We start from the raw sequence: 21965 nt of genomic DNA, 5'->3' as shown, positions 1-21965 counted from the left end.
AAATGTGCTTATAATATAAATAAAATCCCTCTAGCTTACTGACACTGAAAATAAATTGCTGACTCTGTTGAGAATTTCATTAACTAATCTTGAGAGACATATTACTATATGAGTATAAACAATTATGTCCAGAACCTGATAGACTTCATATTTGAGTACAATAGGTTATTTGGTATTACATATTTCTTTTCATGAAGAAGTGAAATATCATTGCTAAAATTTTATCCTTAATTAAAGATTTATTTTGACTCCATATATATTTTATTGAACATGTATAATATAAAAGTCATAATTCTCTTTTTAGAAGGATTTCTTTAAATTTTGTTGTAAAAATGTGCAATTCCCTAAAAAAAAAAAATAAAGTTCCACAGTACTTCTCATGGGTCTACTGACCATTAAGTGGCATTCCCATAAGTTAGTTTCCAAATATAAGGCTGTTTGGAGTTATTATACAATCTCAGAGTATAATACAAATTGTAGGATTTCTGTATGCTTATTACTAATAGTTTATGAAGTAGCCGGTCTCCTGGAATTTCCTAGGTGAAAACTAGAATTGATATAAACTCAAATATATCATCATTGAAAAGAATTACAGTTCCTAAATAAGTGGAAATATATTCCATGTTCATGTACTGCCATCTTACTATTGCTAAGATGGCAGTACTTCCCAAACTGATTTACAGATTCAGTGTAATCCTTATCAAAATTCCAATTCTCATTTTGCAGAAATAGCCAGCCTGACCCTGATAGTAAGGGCTAAAACTATAAAATTCTCAGATGAAGACCTACACATAATTTTTTTCAACATTGGATTTGACAACAATAAATAACAAAAGAAATGGTAGACAAATTGGACTTCATTAAAATTTAAAACTTTTGAGCTTCAAAGGACACTATCAAGAAAATGGAAAGACAGCCTATAGAATGGGAGAAAATATTTGCCAATCATATATTGAATAAGGGACTTTAATGTAGAATACATTTAGAAAATATACACCTCAACAGTAAAAAAGACACATAATTGAAAATGGGCAAGTTACTTGAATAGATATTTCTTCAAAGAAGATATATGGATGGCCAGTAAGCACAACAATAGAAGTTCAACATCGTTAGTTAGCAGGGATATGCAAATCAAAACCACATTGAGTTGCCACTTTATACCTATAAGGGTGGTTAACATTAAAAAAAAACAGAAAATAACAAGTGTTGGCAAAGAGGTGGAGCAATTCACATTCTCATAAATTGCTGGTGTCAATGGCAAATTATGAAGCTACTTTGGAAAACTGTTCACCAGTTCCTCAAAGAGTTAAACATATACCACATGACCCAGCTATTCTACTACTTGGAATATCCCCCCACCCCTGACAAAATGAAAACAGGTGCTATCAAAAACTTGTACACAAATGTTCATAGCAGCATCATTCATAGTAGCCAAAAAGTGAAAATCCACAAAAGTTCTATCAATTGATGAATGCATAAATCATTCAATGGAATGCTGTTCACCCATTAAAAAATGAAATATTGATATATGCTATGACATTTATTAACCTTGAAAACATATAAGAAATCAGAGCCAAAAGTTACATATTATATGATTCTATTTATATGATATGTGGAAGTATTCAAATCTAAGGATACAACATGTAAATTACAACAATCATGATACAACATGATTTCCAGGGGTGAGGGGGAGGTGGGGATGTTTCATACGGAGTGACGGGCAATGTCTGTGAGGTTTCCTTTTGGTATGATGAAAATGAGTTAAAATTAAGTAGTAGTGATAGCTACACAACTCTATGAATATACTAAATTTAGCGAATTGTGCATTTTAAGTCAGCAAATAATATATAAATTATAGCTCAACAAATCTCTTACAAAATATGGTTATAAAGCATAAATTGACATAGCACACTAACACATACACATACAAACTATAGTGCACTGTCAAAAGAGATCTGAGACATGTCTAAGTGGTTTTAGAATGTCGCTTACTACCTAGAATTTGAACTGTTCCTTGGACAGTTCTTTTAAAACATGTGACTGGACTGGACAAGGTGGTGCACACCTGTAATCTCAGCAGCTTAGGAGACTGAGGCAGGAGAATCACAAGTTCAAAGCCAGCTTCAGCAACTTAGCAAAGCCCTAAGTAATTCAGTGAGACCCTGTCTCAAAATACAAATATAAAAGGGGCTGGGATGTGGCTCAGTAGTTAAGTGCCCCTGGGTTCAATCCCTGGTACCAAACCAAACCAAAGAAAAAAAATGTGTTTAGGAGTAAGCAGCAGAGATGCCTATTTTCTATATTTTATACAATGCTAAATATTGTTGTATATAGGTATGTAAGTTATTAAGTTCACGTTATTTTGGACTTTAGAATGTTGGTAGGGGGGCTAATCATAGATCAGTTTATCCAGATTTCCCTTTCATTTAGAATAAAAATCTCCCAAGGACAGGGTACTCATATCTACTCCCTGGGCATTTAATTGAAAAAAAATTATATGATGATCTACCTATCATATAGTTGAGAGTAATAAAGGAGTTGTACAACATTTTGTATTTGACTTTCAGACAGCGAAGCATCTGGCATAAGCACCAGTTTTCATAGGTAACATATTGTTGCAGTCTTTAATGTCTACCTTTTAGGAACCCAGAAAAATCTTCAATAATATCAAATTAAAATTTCTCAAAGACAAAACTCATTGCAGAGTAACATTAACAATATGGATAAAAATAGATGTTAATATTTATTGAACACTTACTGTGTCCTCTTTTTGAATTTATATATGTAGTCTCTTTCATATTCAGTTTACCATATAATTTCATGTCCCTGTTTATTTCCAAGGCTCCTTCCTCCACTTGCTCGGCTTCCTCTGGGACTTTGGTTCCCTTCCCAATCTCATTTCTTACTAGCATCCTCAATCTCTCCCTCTATTCACTTTTTTATTCTTTGTCTTTCAATAAACCCAAATCTCTCTTGTTTTAGAAAAAAAGGAGAATAAAATAACCCAATGCCTCCTTTTCTAGTTATCATACTATTTATCTCCTTCCTTTCCTTGCCAAAGTGCCTTCATCTGTTTCACTATGCACTTATCTCTTAGTCTATTATCATCTGCATTTTCTCTTATCACTCTATTATTTCATTCTCCTAATTATGTACTCCTTAAGGTCACCAGGATTGATTTTTCTTGTTTCCCTAAGAAAAAAATCAAAAAAGTCACACTATTTCTAAAAAATAGTGACCTTTTCATCTTTCTTTTAAGCCTTTAAATACCTTATTTCATTTCTGTACAACAGTTGATTGTATGTTATTTTGCATTGTGCCTATATGTATCCAATTTTCTTCTAGTTCCCCTATTTAATAGGAATCTTCTCAAGGGCAAACTATGTCTTCCACTTCATTTGTTAACTTAAATTTTTTTAGTTATAGATGGATATAATACCTTTTTATTTATTTTACATATTTTTTAGTTGTAGGTGAACACAATACCTTTATTTTATTTTTACGTGGTGCTTAGGATGGAACCCAGTACCTCATACATGCCAGGGAAGTGCGCTACCACTGAGCTACAACCCCACCCCATTTGTTAACTTTTGAATATATTTAGTACAGTTAAATTACCAAGTTGGTCCATAGAGCATTAAAGATCATGAGTTTCTGTGTTTCTAAATAGTACTATTTAAATTTTTCTTCTCTTGTTATTATTTTAATGAAGGGTTTGAATTGGTTAAACATGTCTCTGTCAACCCAACTTTCTACTTTTATTCTTCCCTCTTCCAGAAGAAGATGGTATTTGTCTTCTGGTCAAGACACTTTCAGGAGGACATACAATGGAAATAAAAAGGCAACACAAATGACTAAGTTAACCCAAAGACTCTTAATACTAGGTGGAGGCAGAGAAAGGAGATATGATTATTATGTGTAGGATTACAAGTTACACAGTGTGAAAATGCAGACTTGTGCATTAAATACCTAAACTTTAGGACTTCATTTTCAAAAGTAAATTTCACATAAACTAGAACTACAGTTGACTTCACAAAAAAGCTAGTAATGTTTTGAACTTCCTCCAAAAGTAACATAGGCTAAAATGGATATAAATACATCCTTACAGAACCAGATATATACATGGCTGATAAATTTCTACAATGGCTGGCTCCTCCAGAAAACTCAGATGTTGTAAAGATGCTAAGGGAGGATCCCCTTACTTGGAAGCACAAGTCCACTTAGTGTCCTTGTTAGATGGAGCCTATTGACTGTAAGGACCACAAGTTAGGTCCATTTTTTCTGGCATCACAGGAAAGGTGTGTATTTAGTTTTTTAAAAAATAACTAAAATAAAAAATATTTAAAAAATAAATAAAATATAATTACAATGAAATAAGAATGAAACATTAAACATATATGACCAAGAACATTTAACATGAACTTTTTATATAATAAATAAGTTTGCCTTTTAGCATAGGGAATCCTTTCCATAAATCTGTTTTAGAAGTCAGGTCTCCAGTATGCTTTAGAAAAGCCTTTGTTAAAACTGAAGTATATTGATAAAGTGATTTAATATAGTTGAAAACAAGCTGCAGCACTCTAGCTGGGCCCTCTGAAACCTTGTGTTAGAGAAATATCTATATAGCATTATAGGAAGCATTTACTGTAATTTGCCATCAATCTTTAAAAATAATAATGTTAAGCTCCCAACAATGTTGTCTTTGTTAGTGCATTACTACTATTTTATTCATGTGGTTTGTTGTGCTTATATGAATTATTCTCAATTCTACCACAATGTCCTGGGCTATGATATCCTTTAAGTAAAAGATACTGCAACTGTGGGTTGACTCAAAGGGCAGCTGAGTGCATTTTAATATCCACATGTCCTTTGAACCAATACCGAAGAACCACAGCATTATGCTGCAGGACTGTGTTCCATCTGAATGCACAATGATTACCTGGGTAGGGTTGGTGCAGTTCTTTAGTTTTGTACCACAAAATGAATACTGACCTGCTGATTGGGTCTGTGAAAAAATATCTGCAAAATTCTAAGCAAATTTAAAATTTAACCTGTTATTCAAAGGCCACAACTATCATTGCATAGATTGTTTCAATCTCTCTGTGTCTCAGGTTCGACAAAACAAAGGTAAAAAGGCAAACACACACACAGACACAATCCTTCCCCCAAGTATACAATGAAATGTAGTTGTTAAAGGCACATTTTACACTGTCAGTAAAATTTCAAAGTTCAGAGTTCAAAAAGCACTGTCTGTGTTTGTGTACATATATCTTTTAGATTTAGTAGGAGTGGGCAGAGCATCTGAACAGAGAGGTCTTTGATATGAAATTTAAAATTGCAAAGTACTCTTAGGGATATACATTTGGACTGGATGGTTTGAGATCTGAAATCTAGATAGCTGTTAAATAATTAGCCTTGAGAAAATAATTTTATAAAAAAGAAAGGGCCCAAAGTAGTGTAATGAACTAACAGGAAAAACTAGATCCCAATCTCAGCTCTGCTTATAATCATTATGTTGATTATGCAAGGCAAGTTACTTAACTTCTTGTGTTTCATTTTCAACTATAAAACAGGGTAACAATAGCTGCCATAGCATAAAATGGTTATGTGGTAAAATACATAGCTGTTTTATAAAATATTTTGAAATTGTAAATGGTTTCTAAGTGCCCTCTGTTATTGTTATATACATGTCAGAAATCCAAACTTGTACTTCAGAAAACGGGATTAATTATTCAAATTACAACAAAACTTGCAGCAAGTACTTTAAATGGAAAATATGGTTTACAATCATATTTTTCAACCATTTCCCAGAGTGTACCCCTTTTGTAAAGATAAGTCCATTTTTTTTGTGTGTTTTTTTTTAAATTTTTTATTGTTGGCTGTTCAAAACATTACATAGTTCTTGATATATCATATTTCACAATTTGATTCAAGTGGGTTATGAGCTCCCATTTTTACCCCATATACAGATTGCAGAATCACATCAGTTACACATCCATTGATTTACATATTGCCATACTAGTGTCTGTTGTATTCTGCTGCCTTTCCTATCCTCTACTATCACCCCTCCCCTCCCCTCCCCTCCCCTCCCCTCCCCTCCCCTCTTCTCTCTCTGCCCCCTCTACTGACATTCATTTGTCCCCCTTATATTATTTTTCCCCTTCCCCTCACTTCCTCTTGTATGTACTTTTGTATAACCCTGAGGGTCTCCTTCCATTTCCATGTAATTTCCCTTCTCTCTCCCTTTCCCTCCCACCTCTCATCCCTGTTTAATGTTAATCTTCTTCTCATGCTCTTCGACCCTACTCTGTTCTTAGTTACTCTCCTTATATCAAAGAAGACATTTGGCATTTGTTTTTTAGGGATTGGCTAGCTTCACTTAGCATAATCTGCTCTAATGCCATCCATTTCCCTGTAAATTCTATGATTTTGTCATTTTTTAATGCAGAGTAATACTCCATTGAGTATAAATGCCACATTTTTTTTATCCATTCATCCATTGAAGGGCATCTAGGTTGGTTCCACAGTCTAGCTATTGTGAATTGTGCTGCTATGAACATCGATGTAGCAGTGTCCCTGTAGCATGCTCTTTTTAGGTCTTTAGGGAATAGACCGAGAAGGGGAATAGCTGGGTCAAATGGAGGCTCCATTCCCAGCTTTCCAAGAAATCTCCATACTGCTTTCCAAATTGGCTGCACCAATTTGCAGTCCCACCAGCAATGTACAAGTGTACCCTTTTCCCCACATCCTCGCCAGCACTTGTTGTTGTTTGACTTCATAATGGCTGCCATTCTAACTGGAGTGAGATGGTATCTTAGGGTGGTTTTGATTTGCATTTCTCTGACTGCTAGAGATGGTGAGCATTTTTTCATGTACTTGTTGATTGATTGTATGTCCTCCTCTGAGAAGTGTCTGTTCAGGTCCTTGGCCCATTTGTTGATTGGGTTGTTTGTTCTCTTATTGTCTAATTTTTTGAGTTCTTTGTATACTCTGGATATTAGGGCTCTATCTGAAGTGTGAGGAGTAAAGATTTGTTCCCAGGATGTAGGCTCTCTATTTACCTCTCTTATTGTATCTTTTGCTGAGAAAAAACTTTTTAGTTTGAGTAAGTCCCATTTGTTGATTCTAGTTATTAACTTTTGTGCTATGGGTGTCCTATTGAGGAATTTGGAGCCCGAACCCACAGTATGTAGATCGTAGCCAACTTTTTCTTCTATCAGACGGCGTGTCTCTGATTTGATATCAAGCTCCTTGATCCATTTTGAATTAACTTTTGTGCATGGCGAGAGAAAGGGATTCAGTTTCATTTTGTTGCATATGGATTTCCAGTTTTCCCAGCACCATTTGTTGAAGATGTTATCCTTCCTCCATTGCATGCTTTTAGCCCCTTTATCAAATATAAGGTAGTTGTAGTTTTGTGGATTGGTTTCTGTGTCCTCTATTCTGTACCATTGGTCCACCTGCCTGTTTTGCTACCAGTACCATGCTGTTTTTGTTACTATTGCTCTGTAGTATAGTTTGAAGTCTGGTATCGCTATACTGCCTGATTCACACTTCCTGCTTAGCATTGTTTTTGCTATTCTGGGTCTTTTATTTTTCCATATGAATTTCATGATTGCTTTCTCTATTTCTACAAGAAATGCCATTGGGATTTTGATTGGCATTGCATTAAACCTATAGAGAACTTTTGGTAATATCGCCATTTTGATGATGTTAGTTCTGCCTATCCATGAACAGGGTATATTTTTCCATCTTCTAAGATCTTCTTCTATTTCTCTCTTTAGGGTTCTGTAGTTTTCATTGTATAAGTCTTTCACCTCTTTTGTTAGGTTGATTCCCAAGTATTTTTTTTGAAGATATTGTGAATGGAGTGGTTGTCCTCATTTCCATTTCAGAGGATTTGTCGCTGATATACAGGAATGCCTTTGATTTATGCGTGTTGATTTTATATCCTGCCACTTTGCTGAATTCATTTATTAGCTCTAATAGTTTCTTTGTAGACCCTTTTGGGTCTGCTAGGTATAGAATCATGTCATCTGCAAATAGTGATAATTTAAGTTCTTCTTTTCCTATTTTGATGCCTTTAATTTCTTTCGTCTGTCTAATTGCTCTGGCCAGTGTTTCGAGAACTATGTTGAACAGAAGTGGTGAGAGAGGGCATCCCTGTCTTGGATTGACTAATTGTTCTTCCTTAACTGCAGAATTTGAATTCATTGACTCATTACATGCACATCTGGACAGGACCTCAGAGCTAAACTCATCCTGCTGAGCATTACCCCATGTTAGTCAAAGCCTTAGAAGCTGCCAAGAGAATGGATAGCATAGAAAGGAAAAGAAAAGGAAGTGCGAGGTTTGAAAAAGATGTGCATCCTTCCATCACCTTCTTTGTTTTATATTTAAATTTCTAATTTTCAAGTAAGATTTAATTTGCAAAAAGGGATTCACTGACCCATTAGTCCTGTTCTCTAGCCCCAGAAAGGGTTGAAAGCCAAGCTCCTTTATTTTTCAGATGAGAAAGTGGAGCATAGAGAGGTGAAACTGTAGTCACTATTGGGTCTTGGCTAAAGCATCTTCACGACAGGATATAAATTGTGTCGTATCAATCAAATGAGTGTTGTTTACATGGTCATATATTCAACAGACACTGACTAGAAAGTGTCATTTTTTTTTCCTTCAGCTTTGTGGTGATTGATCTTGTAGGATGAATTTCAAAGAAATGCCACTCCCCCTCAAGGCCAATCTTTTGCAAAATTGTTAAGGAAACAAAATCTGCCTTTAGTATCCTTCAGTTCTCTCTTCCACCACCCTTCTTAGTTCCTGGTGTTCTGTTTTTGCATCAACTTGCAGGAATTCGGTACTCTTGGACTCAATAAATTTTATCTCATTGAGACAGCTACTGAAAATGTTGGGCTTTACCTAAGCCCTACGCTCCTGGAAAACAGTACTGGCTAAAAAATCCCCCTACTCTTTTGTGTTCTGAAAAGTGGCTTACTGGAAAACTACACACACACACACACACACACACACACAAATACACACGACATACTTTCCCTACATGTCTTATTAGATAAATCTCTCTGTCCATTCTTTGTATGACTGCTGCAATTTATATATTCGTGTTCCAGTATTACAATAATATATGAAAAACAAAATGTGGAATCAGATGTCCTCATTTTTAGTCCCAGACAAAGATTCTCCAAATCCCCATTATTTGTCTCATTAATAATTACCTGACATTAAAATTGTGTCCCCAAACTAGCTAGGTACAGAGATAAACATTTTCTGCACAGTTAACTGATGGAGACTTCCCGAGTACAAAACAATCCCCCTGTGGATTACCCCACATGAAACTTATCTACTCCTCTCTATAAAAGACTAAGCTAAACCTCTATATTGCAATAGCCTGAATAAAATCAATTTCCTTACTTGTTCAGTTTTTGTGTTTGACACTTCGTGATTGAGAAGTTCTTCAGCAATTTACATATTTAATTTGTGTTACATCATTATGATAACAGAGTTGAAAAAACATAAAATGTGGAACCAGTGTCCTCAGTTTTAGTCCCAGTTCTTTCTGAGTGATCTTGAACTTTTTGGGATTAATTTTCTTTACCTTTAAATAAAGTTGTTGGACTGGATAAGCATGAAGATTTTAATATTCTAAACTTGTTGATAAATTATTTTGCAATTATTTTAATTATTTATGAATGTTACATGATGCAGATTTAGAAGTAAACCTTGTTCCTATCTTTCTTTGCTTTGTTTGAAGTAGTTGTTATATAATATTTGCTAGTTAAATGGAAAGAGTTGTGAGTAGTATGTAAGATTCAAAGATACTTAAGGATTATATTAGTATGATGCCTTAAATTCTATAAGTGTTTATTGAACAATGACAACTTATGGTTTCTTTAAATTTTTATTTTGGCATATGCCAGTGTGAGAGTGTGACATCTTAAATTCTAGAATGTTTTTAAAAATTTTAGCATACTAAATGTCTATAACCAAACACCCCTTTCCCCTTTCATTTAGATAATTAAGTGCTGAAAAAATAATTTGATTTCCTAATGAGACACATACAATAACTGTTCATGTGGCACCAATTCTAGTAAATTTGATTTTTTAAAGTGCTTTTCTACTTATCCATCATCTGATGATAGTGGTAATTTAAAAACAATAGATGTTAAATTGGTTAAATAAAAATAGCCCAAATTTTAAGAAAAGAAAACATCATATCGCAAGGAGATCATCATATATAGAAAAGTTGCTACCAGTGTTGTAGGACCCAATTGAATTTAAATGAATGTTTTAAAAACTGAAGGTAATTTTCCAGTCTTCTGGCCTAATATTATTTATTGTTAAACACTGTGCCAGAAATTATGATATATACTTTAGAGCCACTGTCTCATTTACTCCTCACTACAACCATATGAGACAGGTACTGTTATTATCATCCTTACATTACAGATAAGGACATTGGTTCAGTAAGGTTGTGTCAATTACTTAAGGTTGGAAAGTCAGTAAATGACACAGTCAGTATTCTATACCACATGTGCCTGACTCCAGAGTCCAGGCTCTTAACCACAATGCTACAATGCTCAATCCTCCAAGATAGTAAAGAAAATAATGTAAAAAAATATTATGTGGTTGTCAGTTTCATAATTTAGGGCATAAAGCATCAATACAACCTTCCAGAACTGTATTTACAGGGTATGTGCTATCTAGAAAATTATAAAAGGATTCAGCTGACCATTTGAAAATATCCATGTATTGTATTACATCTTCTGCAAGGTTTGCTTTACTATACACATGGCATTATCAAAAATAGAGCTCTGCTTTTATTCGATAAGTAATTAGAAGTAAAGATCAAATAGAGTAGAAACATGATGTTTCTACTTTTTTGTCCAGGATTCATAAAAAATCAGTTTAAGCTAATAATTTGTTTATATACTAACAATCTATAATGATTTTTCTTACTAAAGTATTAAATTGAAATTGTTTTGCCTTCCGTGTTATAATTGAGCAGAATACAAATTGCTTTTTTAACTTATGAAATTTATCACAATACTTTAAAAATATAAGTGAATAGAATTTCTCCAAATTCTATCATGAATAGATTCTGGGGTTTTGTTTTATTATGTAAAAAAAAATTGTGGTCTTCGTATACATTTCATGTCTATATTCAGTACACAGTTGACCCTGGAACCATGTGGAGGTTAGGGGCACTGCTTCCTGCATGGTAAAAAATCCATGTAAAACTTATGACTCCCCAAAAACCTAACTGCTAGTAGCCTTCCATTGATCAGAAGCCCTACCAATAACACAATCAATTGATCAGCCCATATTTTGTATGCTATATGAATTATAAACAGTGAAAATATGCAAGAATTTCAAGAGATCATTTTTTTTTACTGTGATACACAATTTACTAGAGAAAAAAACTGCTGACATTGAGATGATCAGTGCCACAGGGTGTTTGAAGCAGATATTCTCAAATGTGAGCTTACCACAATAGGTATAGGAGGTGGCAACAAAGTTATTATACTACTACTGTATGCACTATATGCAATTTTTATGTAATTACAATCTAATACTGCATCTTCAGGTTTACATTACTTTTGACTGTGAATAGTGCCATGGATGGTCTATAAGTATTTTTGTGCATATGTTTTGATAAATGTTAACTTTTAAAAAGTTTTGCATAAATTTTATGATAGTAAATGATAAATAAGCTGTTATCTACATATATCATATATTTTTCTGCATTCATGACTTACCTGTTTTTTTTGGGGGGTACCAGGGATTGAATTCAGGGGCCCTCGACCACTGAGCCACATCCTCAGTCCTAATTTTTGTATTTCATTTAGAGACAGGGTCTCACTGAGTTGCTTAGTGCCTCGCTTTTGCTGAAATTGGCTACGAACTCGAGATTCTCCTTGCCTAAGTCTCCCAAGCACTGGGATTATAGGTGTGCGCTACTGCACCTGGCTTAATTTTTTTTTCTGGCTACTTATAGGCTATATGGTTGATCTGTGAATTTTTTTTTCAAGTTGCAACACATCTTCAAATAATAACTGGCATGTAAAGGACCCTAAGAGTTCAAATATCTGTTATTCAAGGATTAATTATAGCACAGAAGTTAAGAAACAGGGCTCTGTAATCAGTCCACCAGTTTCTAGCTCTGTTATCTGGGACAAATTACTTACTCTCTCTGTGCTTCTGTTTCTCAATTGGAGATTGGCAATCATAATATGTTTCCTTCATGATATAATACAAGTAAAGTGTTTGTAACAATTCTTGACCCCTGATAATTGTTAAAGCAATTTTGGCCATCATCATCAACCTACTTTTTAGAAATGTATCATAAGATATCTGAGATAGAATACAAAATTAAATATACTCTGATGATACCTATGTGATAACCTACTCCTATCTTATATTTTTCATTTCCTTCAGATATTTCTGAATTTCAATATCAATGACAAGAAACCCTGAGCAGATAGATATTTCTTCAGACATAAAGGAATGAGAAAAATCAGGTAAAGGAAATTAGGAAGAAAAATCTGTGTGTACTCAAACCCCTTCTTATGTCATCTCTGAATCCTTTACGCCCCTCAACTCCACTCAGCAATAACAATAAAGCTGTTGATGAGTCCAGCCTGGAAACATATTTTCAAACTATGTAAAGAAAACTTGTATCATTACTGAAAACTACAACAAAGCTATTATCGTCTCCTGAACCATAAGTATTATTTTTTAAAAATAATTTTTAGTTGTTGATGGACCTTTATTTTATTTATTTATATGTAGTGCTGAGAATTGAACCCAGTGCCTCATACATGCTAGGCCAGTGCTCTACCACTGAGCCACAACCCCATGAGTATTCTTTTTCATTGAAGCATGGACCATAGCAAAGTTAACTATTTCAAAAGCAAAGAAAAATGAAACCTACAAACAACCCTCCAAAAGGAATTAAGCACACACATCAAGAGTACTAGCTCAAGCAATCAAAAAACAACATATCTTATTTGGAAATGATGAACCAAAACAAAATTATCCTATTACCCCTATAAAATCATAAGCTTCTTGAGTGTAAGGTTTGGATCACTCATTTATTTGTTTATTTTTGATCTCCTAAAAATACCTATGATAGTGCTGGCTATACATGTTATCATTTCTGTTTTTCGAATTGTCTTCCTGAAATTTAACACAGCTTGGGTCCTTTGTACTGAGTCTTATTTGAAAAGCAGCCATAATACAAACATCCAGTTGTTTTTAATGATTATATATTAAAACTAATGGCATTCAATGTGAGTAAGAAGTTGGGAGTACTAGTATTATGATAATTTATTGTAAATCAGTCAGATAGTTAGTTGAAGCCCATGTTGGTTAAAGTTATCAAATCAGGACTCAAAGTGATATGACATTTCCCCAACTAGAAATGATTCAAGGTCTCCAGCCAGAAAAAAAGCTATGTTCTCCTATTTTGACATAAACATTCACCCTCATATTAAGCAGAAAAAAAGCCTTTTTTACTGTAAACAAAAGAAATTTCTGTATGCCCTTTGTAAAATGTTATATAAAAATGTTGGGCTTGGACACAAGAGAACTTAATCAAAATCCCATGTTGCTTCAGGGTAGCTATATGTGAAATGTAATTTCCATTGTATTGAAAGTTCCATTCAGTAAATATTTGTCTATTTTAAAAATTGCCAACATATCTGAAAAGTTTAATTGGTTTGTACTCAAGGCACTGGAGAAAAGAAAAATTTGTTTTGATAATACATTTACATGTATTTATTCAGTTCACATTAGAGTACTTCTTTCAAGTGATCATGAAATTTAATGTGAAGTGAAACCATCCTACATATGGTCTTAATGACTAATTTAGAAGAAAATTAATCAATAATCAATCAATCATTTTGATCACTGTACCTTTTTTCTCTGATTTGTCAGAAACTTTTCCTCCAATTGGAGAGTAAGTAGTATCCATGGATTCCGTCCCTCTGTTCCCTTTGCTAATTCCATTTTCATAGAGCTGTCCTTCAACTGGTTGCAATTGCCAAGTCAGGCCAAACAAATGTACTGCTGCAAGAAAACAAGTCATATATTAACTTATTCCAACTCACTGACAAGGCCTCCAAAACCAGCTATCCTTTTGTACCTAGAAACACCATAACCAGTTATCTTTTAGTTAGGTCGAGCAACTAGGAGTATACACCTACACCATTTTACTACACTACTTTTCCAAGTAGCTGTTGTTAAAGCTCTGAAGCTAAAGATATCCCAGAAATAGGGTTAGAGATGGGAGGATTAGCAGTAACAGTGGGATTTAACTCAGCTCTTCAGTGCTGTGACCCACCTGTTCCCTCTCCACTTACCTAACTTTCGTTTGCACAAGGAAACTACTGCAGAGTAATGTTAATAGACTATCAAGAGAACATGGGAAATCTTCCCAGTGGTTCTGATTCAATTCAATTCAATTCAGAAAATATATCCTGAATGCCTCATGTGCATAAGACCCTATGACAGCTGCTACAGGTGTTTAAGTCTAGATGACGAATGGCATGGGATTTGGTAGTATTGTAAGTATAAAATAACCATAATAGTATATGGAAGAATTGACACAAGAAGTTCAGATTTTTGTAAGAAGATTAAAAAGTATATGTAATTGGTCATTATGCAGGGAAATAGCACACTTAATCTTGATAGAAATATAAAAATACAGTGAGCTTTATGGAGGGAAATGTGGCACCCTCCCCCCCAACAAATAAACAAAATCTTTAAAATCTGGTTGATCCTTTGAGCCAATAATTCAATGTCTATGAATTAACTATGAATGTGGTAGACTATGACTATTGATCATAACATTTGAAAATAATACTAAAAAGTTCTGATAAATCTAAATATTCACTAAGCGAGGTTTCATCAAATAACTGGCTAAATATAGTAAATAATAAAAGACTGTGGCTACTGAAATCATGTTGCAGAATATCAAGCAATTAAATGGGAAATATTCATGATGCATCATATGAAAAAAAATATCAGGTTCCTAAACAGTATGAATAGTATGATCTGACTTGTGTGTGTGGTGTGTGTGTGTGTGTTCATTTCTGGAGCAAGAATATGCTGAAGGATATAGTACAGGGAGCTTACAAAGGATTTTTATTTTCCTCCTTATGGTTTCTATATTTTCTGTATATTTTACAGTGAACATGTGATATTTGCCACCTAGAGAACAAGAAGATTTTATTTGAAGAGAAACAGTTTAAAGGAATGATGTCTTAAATTTGGCTGGACTGATTAAGAATGATTTTATGAATGAATTTTAGAGATGAACTTTGAAAAATGTGTAGGACTTTGATGGGTGACAATTGAGAGGGAAGAAGAGGCTGGTTGAACAATTATGAATTTGTCAAGTATAGGATGTACTTGAAGCAAAAGAAATGTTCAGATGTGAGTTGTCCCCCAACAGTTTAAGTATGAGACAATGCAAGAAAGTTTAGAGGTGAAATGAATGGGTTATAACCCAATCAGTTTTAACCTAATCAGTGCATGAATTCATTGATAGGAATTAATTGGATGGTAACTGTAGACAGGTAGGATGTGGCTGGAGGAGGTGGGTCCCTGGGGTCCTGTCTTTAGTGTATATATGTGTGTATGTGTGTGTGTGTATGTATGTATGTATTGTATGTGTATGTGTGTGCATATATATATATACACACACACTATATATATATATATATATAGTGTATGTGTGTGTGTGTATGTGTGTGTGTGTATTCCTTGTTGAGCAGAGCTTTCTTTCTCTCTGCTTCTTGGTGCAAATCCTGAGACACTTTCCTCTACCACACTCCTCTACCATGATGTTCTGCCATATCTTGGACCCAGCGCAATGGAGCTGGCCATCTATGGACTGAGATCTCTGAAACTGTGAGCCCACAAATAAAATTTTCCTACTGTAATTGTTATTGTTAGGTCTTTTGGTCATAGCAGTGAAAAAGCTGACTGAAACAATTAAGTTTCTTGGATCCATTGGAGCTTAGTTTTGTGGAGGTAGTTGTGGAAGTTAAAACCAGAAAGGTAGATTAGGGTCACATTGTAGAAAGACAATCAGTGAATACCACCCTTGAATAACTGGAGTTAATATCTTAAGTAACAGTGCAACATTGTTATTTTCTGAGCAGATGGGAGATGATCAGAATTTTCTTTCAAAAGATTAATTAGGTAGCAATGCAGAGAAAAAGAGGGTTTTAGGCAAACAAATGATATCATCAGAATACCTTTTGTATAAAGATAAACCCAGTAATAGTGTGGAGAAGGATGAACTGGAGGCCTAAAGATAATTCAAGGAAACCAATTGGAATGGCATTGCAATAATATAGGTGAGAAATAATTAGTGTCTCAATTAAGGTGGTGTCCAAAGAATGTCTCAAGTTTTTAGAGTGAGAAGGCAAAAAAGGCAATTCCTTAAGAAGAAATTTCATAAATGGCAACTTAGAATTTGGCAACAAGCTCTATATGTGTTCATGGTGTGTGTGTCTCTATGTGTGCATGTGTATGGGTGTGTGTGTGTGTGTGTATACATATCTTATATAGGTATGTAGGTATACTAGGTGAGGCATAAGAAAAAGTGTGGGTAAAATTGTAATTTAAAATGATAAAGATTTTCAGCCATAGTAACTGAAAAAATGGTGGGATTATTAATAAATTTAGGGAATTCTTCACTTAGCCTCTGAATAGTTGGTACCACATATGTTTTATTGAATAATGAGTAGTTGAACATATGCTTTGAGGTGATTATAGGAATGCAATGAATTCAATTTTGGGGATGTTGGGTTCCAAGGACTGGTAGAACATGTACATAGCTATATTAACCACAAAAGGGTTGAAGTTCTGGGGAAAATTTTAAACTAGAACAAGACTACAATGGTATACATGCACAGAAGCAACAGTTTAAGATGTGAGAGTGAATGAGGTAATTGAAGGGAGAGAATAGTGCCTGGGGCAGAAGCTACAGAATTTTTTTAAATTTATTTTTCTCATTATATTTTTCAATATCAACTAAATTCTACCAAAAGACAAAAAAAAAAAAAAAGCAGGAAACCACTTATAAGTCATCTCATATTTTTCTTTGTGTTCTCAGGCAATCTGAAAGGGGCTAATTTAATATACTCATTTAGTATATGAACTAGTGACTGAAAACTGAGAAGCTAGGCAGGTAACCTATTTAAAAATCATTCATCCACTTTTAGTTGGAACTAAAGAGATTTCTAGCACCTACTTTTTAATTTACCCTTAAAACTTTTAAGCATTTAATTGGTTTCTATCCTTTTCTTTGGATTAAGGCCAATACTGTCTGATGAATTTCTCTCGCAATTATTGGAAACAACTAAAACCAAACGACACTGGTTCTGAGTAAGGTATGGTATGGCATGTTAATAAAGTTATACTAGTGACATTATTGAAATTTCCTTGCCAAAGGACTCAAAGTTTGGTTTAACATACTTGTCTCAGTTAAAGGCATTTATCAGTATTACAGAAAATTTGGTATATTCTGTGCCCCCCCAATAATTTGGATATAATGGATATTACTAACTATATTGAAAATGTGTTTCATTTCCTTGGTTCAATTACTTTTTTATGAAATTAGATGGACCATATGTAACAAAAGGCAGAGTGGCTCTCATTTTGAAGACCTATTTTATGTACTTTAAGTTAAGCTAGTTTCCTGAGGGCACTAGAAAATGTTAGAAAAATTCATGTGGTGGAGAGATTCACTTCAAAATATATAAGGTAAGGATTAATTTTTTTACTATCAAATTAAATAGACTGCTTGCAGCCAATCAAGGCAGATACAGAGGTATGGGCACATTTAGTGAATACTCTTTGAGAGTAGTAAGGCTTTATAATTCCTTAAGTTTAATATATCTCTCCTGGGGAACAAACTGTGTGGAATGTATATTTGAATATATAATAAAAGTTAATTACTTGCTACAGATCTGGAGTACCATGGAAAGGCTCCTGGCCTTTTCTCTCTTCCTAATTGAACTTCCATATTGCTGAGGCATGAAAAAAAGCCCAAAGTGCATTTATGTGCAGGGTAGAATGTGGTTACTAAACAACTATAGTGTCTGAGTTTTATTAAAAATAGAGAATAGTTTTTCCATACTAAGCAAATAAATAAAATTATGCTGACCTGTGGAATATGTCAATGGACAACTAAAAGGATATGGTAGTACTTCACCTATGGGGATTATTTATTGATTTATTCAACATATATATTCAAAGCACATGCCAAGCACACTGGTAATGTACTTTCCATATTTTATACAGGTGAATACAGGGAATATAATATTTAAAATAGTTAATTGTCAAAACAGAATAGGTACTGTCCAACCAAAATGCATTATCAGATATAAATAACCAAGATGGCTTAATTAGTACACATTGGCCATGTGTCAGCTTTGGATAGAGGATATGTGTATGCATAGAGGATATTGACATGCATCCTTAGAGGATATTGACATGCATCCTTAAATCTTAGTTAGCTGAGTCCTTCAATTCCAAGTATAGGCATTATGAGCTAACTGGCTAGAATTAAGGGTAATGAACAAATTTATGATATAAGTTATATTCATATATTAGCTCAACAAATATTTTTGAGGCCCTCCTTTGTGCCAGGAACTATTTTATTTTTAAGTTTATAGCAGTGCCAACAATGAAAAACTCCTTACCCTCCCAGAACTTATATGACAGGGTAATGGGTTAAGACTGACAAAGAAAAATATGATAAAATATAAATTATGAAACAGAATATACATGCTATGTAAACAAATAAATAAATGAGATATTGTCAGATAGTTATAAGTGCTATGAAGAAAAGAACAGGTAAAGGTGGTCAGTAAAGGCCTCTCAGAGGAGGTATATTTGAACCAAGATTGAAATGATGTGAATTCATTATGAATATCTGGTGGAAGAACCTTCCTGGCAGAGGGAAGAGAAATTACAAATAGTCCTGAAATCTTACATGGGCTGTGTGAGGAGGACTAAGGAGTCAAAAAAGTGATAGAAAACTCATACACATAAGGATTGGATTCACAATTATGTTATCTCAGTGCTCTAAACCATTTCAGGAACTGATCACCAAGAAGCAGGAAGTGAATAGAAAGTAATAGCACTAAAATCTCTCATACCAGAACATACACATATAAATGAGCATTGCTAGTAAAAGTAGATCTAATACAAATACTCATGACCTCAAGCAAGGTTAAAGTTATTGTTCCTAAAGACATACAAATATACATACTCCAGTGGGTTGGGAGGCTAAGGCAAAAAGATTTCAAGTTCAAGGCTAGCTGCAGCAACTTAGACTCTATGCAACTTAGTGAGACCCTATCTCAAAATAAAAAAAATTAAAAAAGGGCTGGAGAATGTGACTCAGTGGTTGAGCACCCCTGGGATCAATTCCCAGTACCAATATGTATATATACATACATATGCGCGCGCACACACACACACACACGCGCGCACACACACACACACACACACACATATATATATATATATATTTAAACTCAGTAAGTAGAGATGGAAACTATCAAGCTCTTTCAGGGAATATGGGTCCAATTATTTGTATTTTACTGAAATCCAATAGCTGGGAAAAATATGTATGCCTATTTAGATATTCCAGGAGTAATGTTTTTTCAGTTGATTAAGAATGACAATCCCTTAATGGTCTTTTAACAAATGTTTCCTGCTGATGAACCATGTACATTTTATAATTACTATTTTTCTTGTTCTATCCAATTGCAAAGAACTATGTTCCAAAATTATAAATTCATTACAAAGTTAAGGTAACAAATGGATTATATTGCTGTTTTCAATTGCCAAACTCAACCAAGCACCTTGGATCTCAAGGCAGGCTGACTTCACAAACTGAAGCTCTTCTTAGCTTGCACATATCTATAGAAACTTCCAACTCAAGCTGCAGTTATATCTCTGCACTCAGGATGTTGGACTTCCTTTCTCTAATGTTAGACTGGTGGTGTTTACTAACATATATAACAAATAATACTTCCCTATTCTACTCCCTTCAAAAAAATATTCACTTATAAGGAGACCACAAGAATGCTTGTGGGAAATACAACTTGAATGACTTAGGTTTGTGCTATCCAATACGGCAGCCATGCACCACACATGTCTACTGAGCTCTTGAAATTTGACTAGTCAAAGACAGTATGAAAGAAAGAGTGTAAAATATCACATTAATATTTTTACACTGATTACATATTGAAATGATAATGTTGTAGATATATTGGATTAAATAAAAATTTTATGAAATTAAATTTGATCTGTTTCTTTTTACTTTTTAATATGGCTACTATAAAACCTTAAATTATATGTGTGGTTCATATTACATTTTTATTGGACAGTGAAGATTCTGACTAGAACATTTCACAAGATGTTTCTCTTTTAGCACTCTATCATAGAATCTACCAAATTAAATTGCAGATACTTGTTTACATATTTGCCTCATCAATAATAAGCACTTAAAAGATGAGAATCATGTCTTCCTCATTTTTCTGCCCTGGATACCTAACTCAGCACTTGGGTATAGCAAGTACTACCTTTACACACTGCTCATAGGAATGTAATGTGATAAAGTGGCCTTGCAAGGAAATTTTGATACCTATCACAAATTAAATTGTGAATGTTCCTTGAACAGGAATTCTATTTCTGGGAGTCTATACTAAAGAAATAATTATGTCATGTGTCATATGTCATAAAGAACATATAAGGAAATTTATTACACTGTTATTAAGACATTGGCTTTGTTAATATATTAAAAAATCAGAAGGGATAATATATCAAATTATGGGAGAGAATGATGTATCTATACTATGAAATCTTATGTAAAGCTGATTTAAACATTACATAATGTATATGTGTATCAAAACATCATATGGCAACCTACTAATATTACTACTTTTATGTTTCAGTTAAAATAAATTTAAATTTCAAATTCCTGGAAAAAAATCTGTATAAGGATTGAAAGAATTGATACTGAGAAACTGCTATATTGAAGGAAATTAAAGAGACATGCTAATTAAATGCAATATAGGATTCTAGATTGGATATTAGAACAGAAAAAAAAAGAAATCAGAATTAAATAGAGCTTAGTTAATGGCATGATACCAAGGTTAATGTCTTAATTTTGAAAACTGTACTGTGGTTATTGTAAGATGTTAACATTGGGAGAAGCTCAGTGACAGGTATACAAGAATTCTTTGTTACATTTGCAAACTTTCTCTAAGTCTAAAATTATTTCAAAATAAAAATCCAAAAAAAAGAGAGAAAAAAAGACTAATCTAGTGATGTGCCGAAGCCATCTTATACTGGTTTATAAGTGCCATCTATGTGCATCTGTTCCTAATTTCACCTTCAGTGACTTTATGTTGGCAGTTGAAATAGACTATGGTGTGTGTCTTTACACTCTGGGAATCAGAAAATACTGCACATTTGTCCATAGAGCTGGTTGTCATACTTTTATCAGTACACCATGGAATGACCTACAAGAACTGACATAGAAAGATAGTTCTATGAAAAACATTGTAGAACAATGCATATTCTAATATCCCGTTAAAGCAGAAAATATGTATTTTATATATGAAAATGCATAAAGAGAATTGAAATGATTCATACTAAAATATTGATGTTTTTCAGTGGGGGAGCTTGGGGAACTGGAAGGATACTTTAACATTTTCATATTATTGTTAAAATCTTTTGGGGGCTGGGGTTGTAGCTTAGTAGTAGAATGCTTGCTTAGCATGTGTGAGGCACTGGGTTTGATCCTCAGCACTGCATAAAAATAAATAAATAAGTAAAATAAAGGTATTGTGTCCATCCACAACTAAAAATATATATATTAAAAAACATGAGAAACTTCAAAAAATAACTGATATATATAT

General features: G+C 33.7%; 1 protein-coding gene across 3 annotated transcripts in view; it reads right to left on the bottom strand.

Annotated features, from left to right (window-relative positions):
* The window catches only part of Tenm1 (teneurin transmembrane protein 1), an 815224-nt gene that overhangs the window by 269778 nt on the left and 523481 nt on the right, over positions 1–21965 (bottom strand). For 2 of the 3 annotated variants that reach the window (XM_058571492.1, XM_046468598.2), the window contains one exon: positions 13930–14082. In XM_058571492.1, the coding sequence (XP_058427475.1) occupies positions 13930–14082 (153 nt within the window). The remainder of the gene's footprint in view (positions 1–13929; positions 14083–21965) is intronic. The other variant, XM_046468616.2, reaches the window with a different exon arrangement.

The sequence above is a fragment of the Marmota monax genome, unplaced genomic scaffold (genome assembly GCF_021218885.2).
Source record: "Marmota monax isolate L192 unplaced genomic scaffold, Marmota_monax_Labrador192_F-V1.1 WCK01_AAM20220418_F8-fsc00054, whole genome shotgun sequence".
Classification (NCBI taxonomy): domain Eukaryota; kingdom Metazoa; phylum Chordata; class Mammalia; order Rodentia; family Sciuridae; genus Marmota; species Marmota monax.
This window is presented reverse-complemented; position numbering and strand designations above follow the sequence as displayed.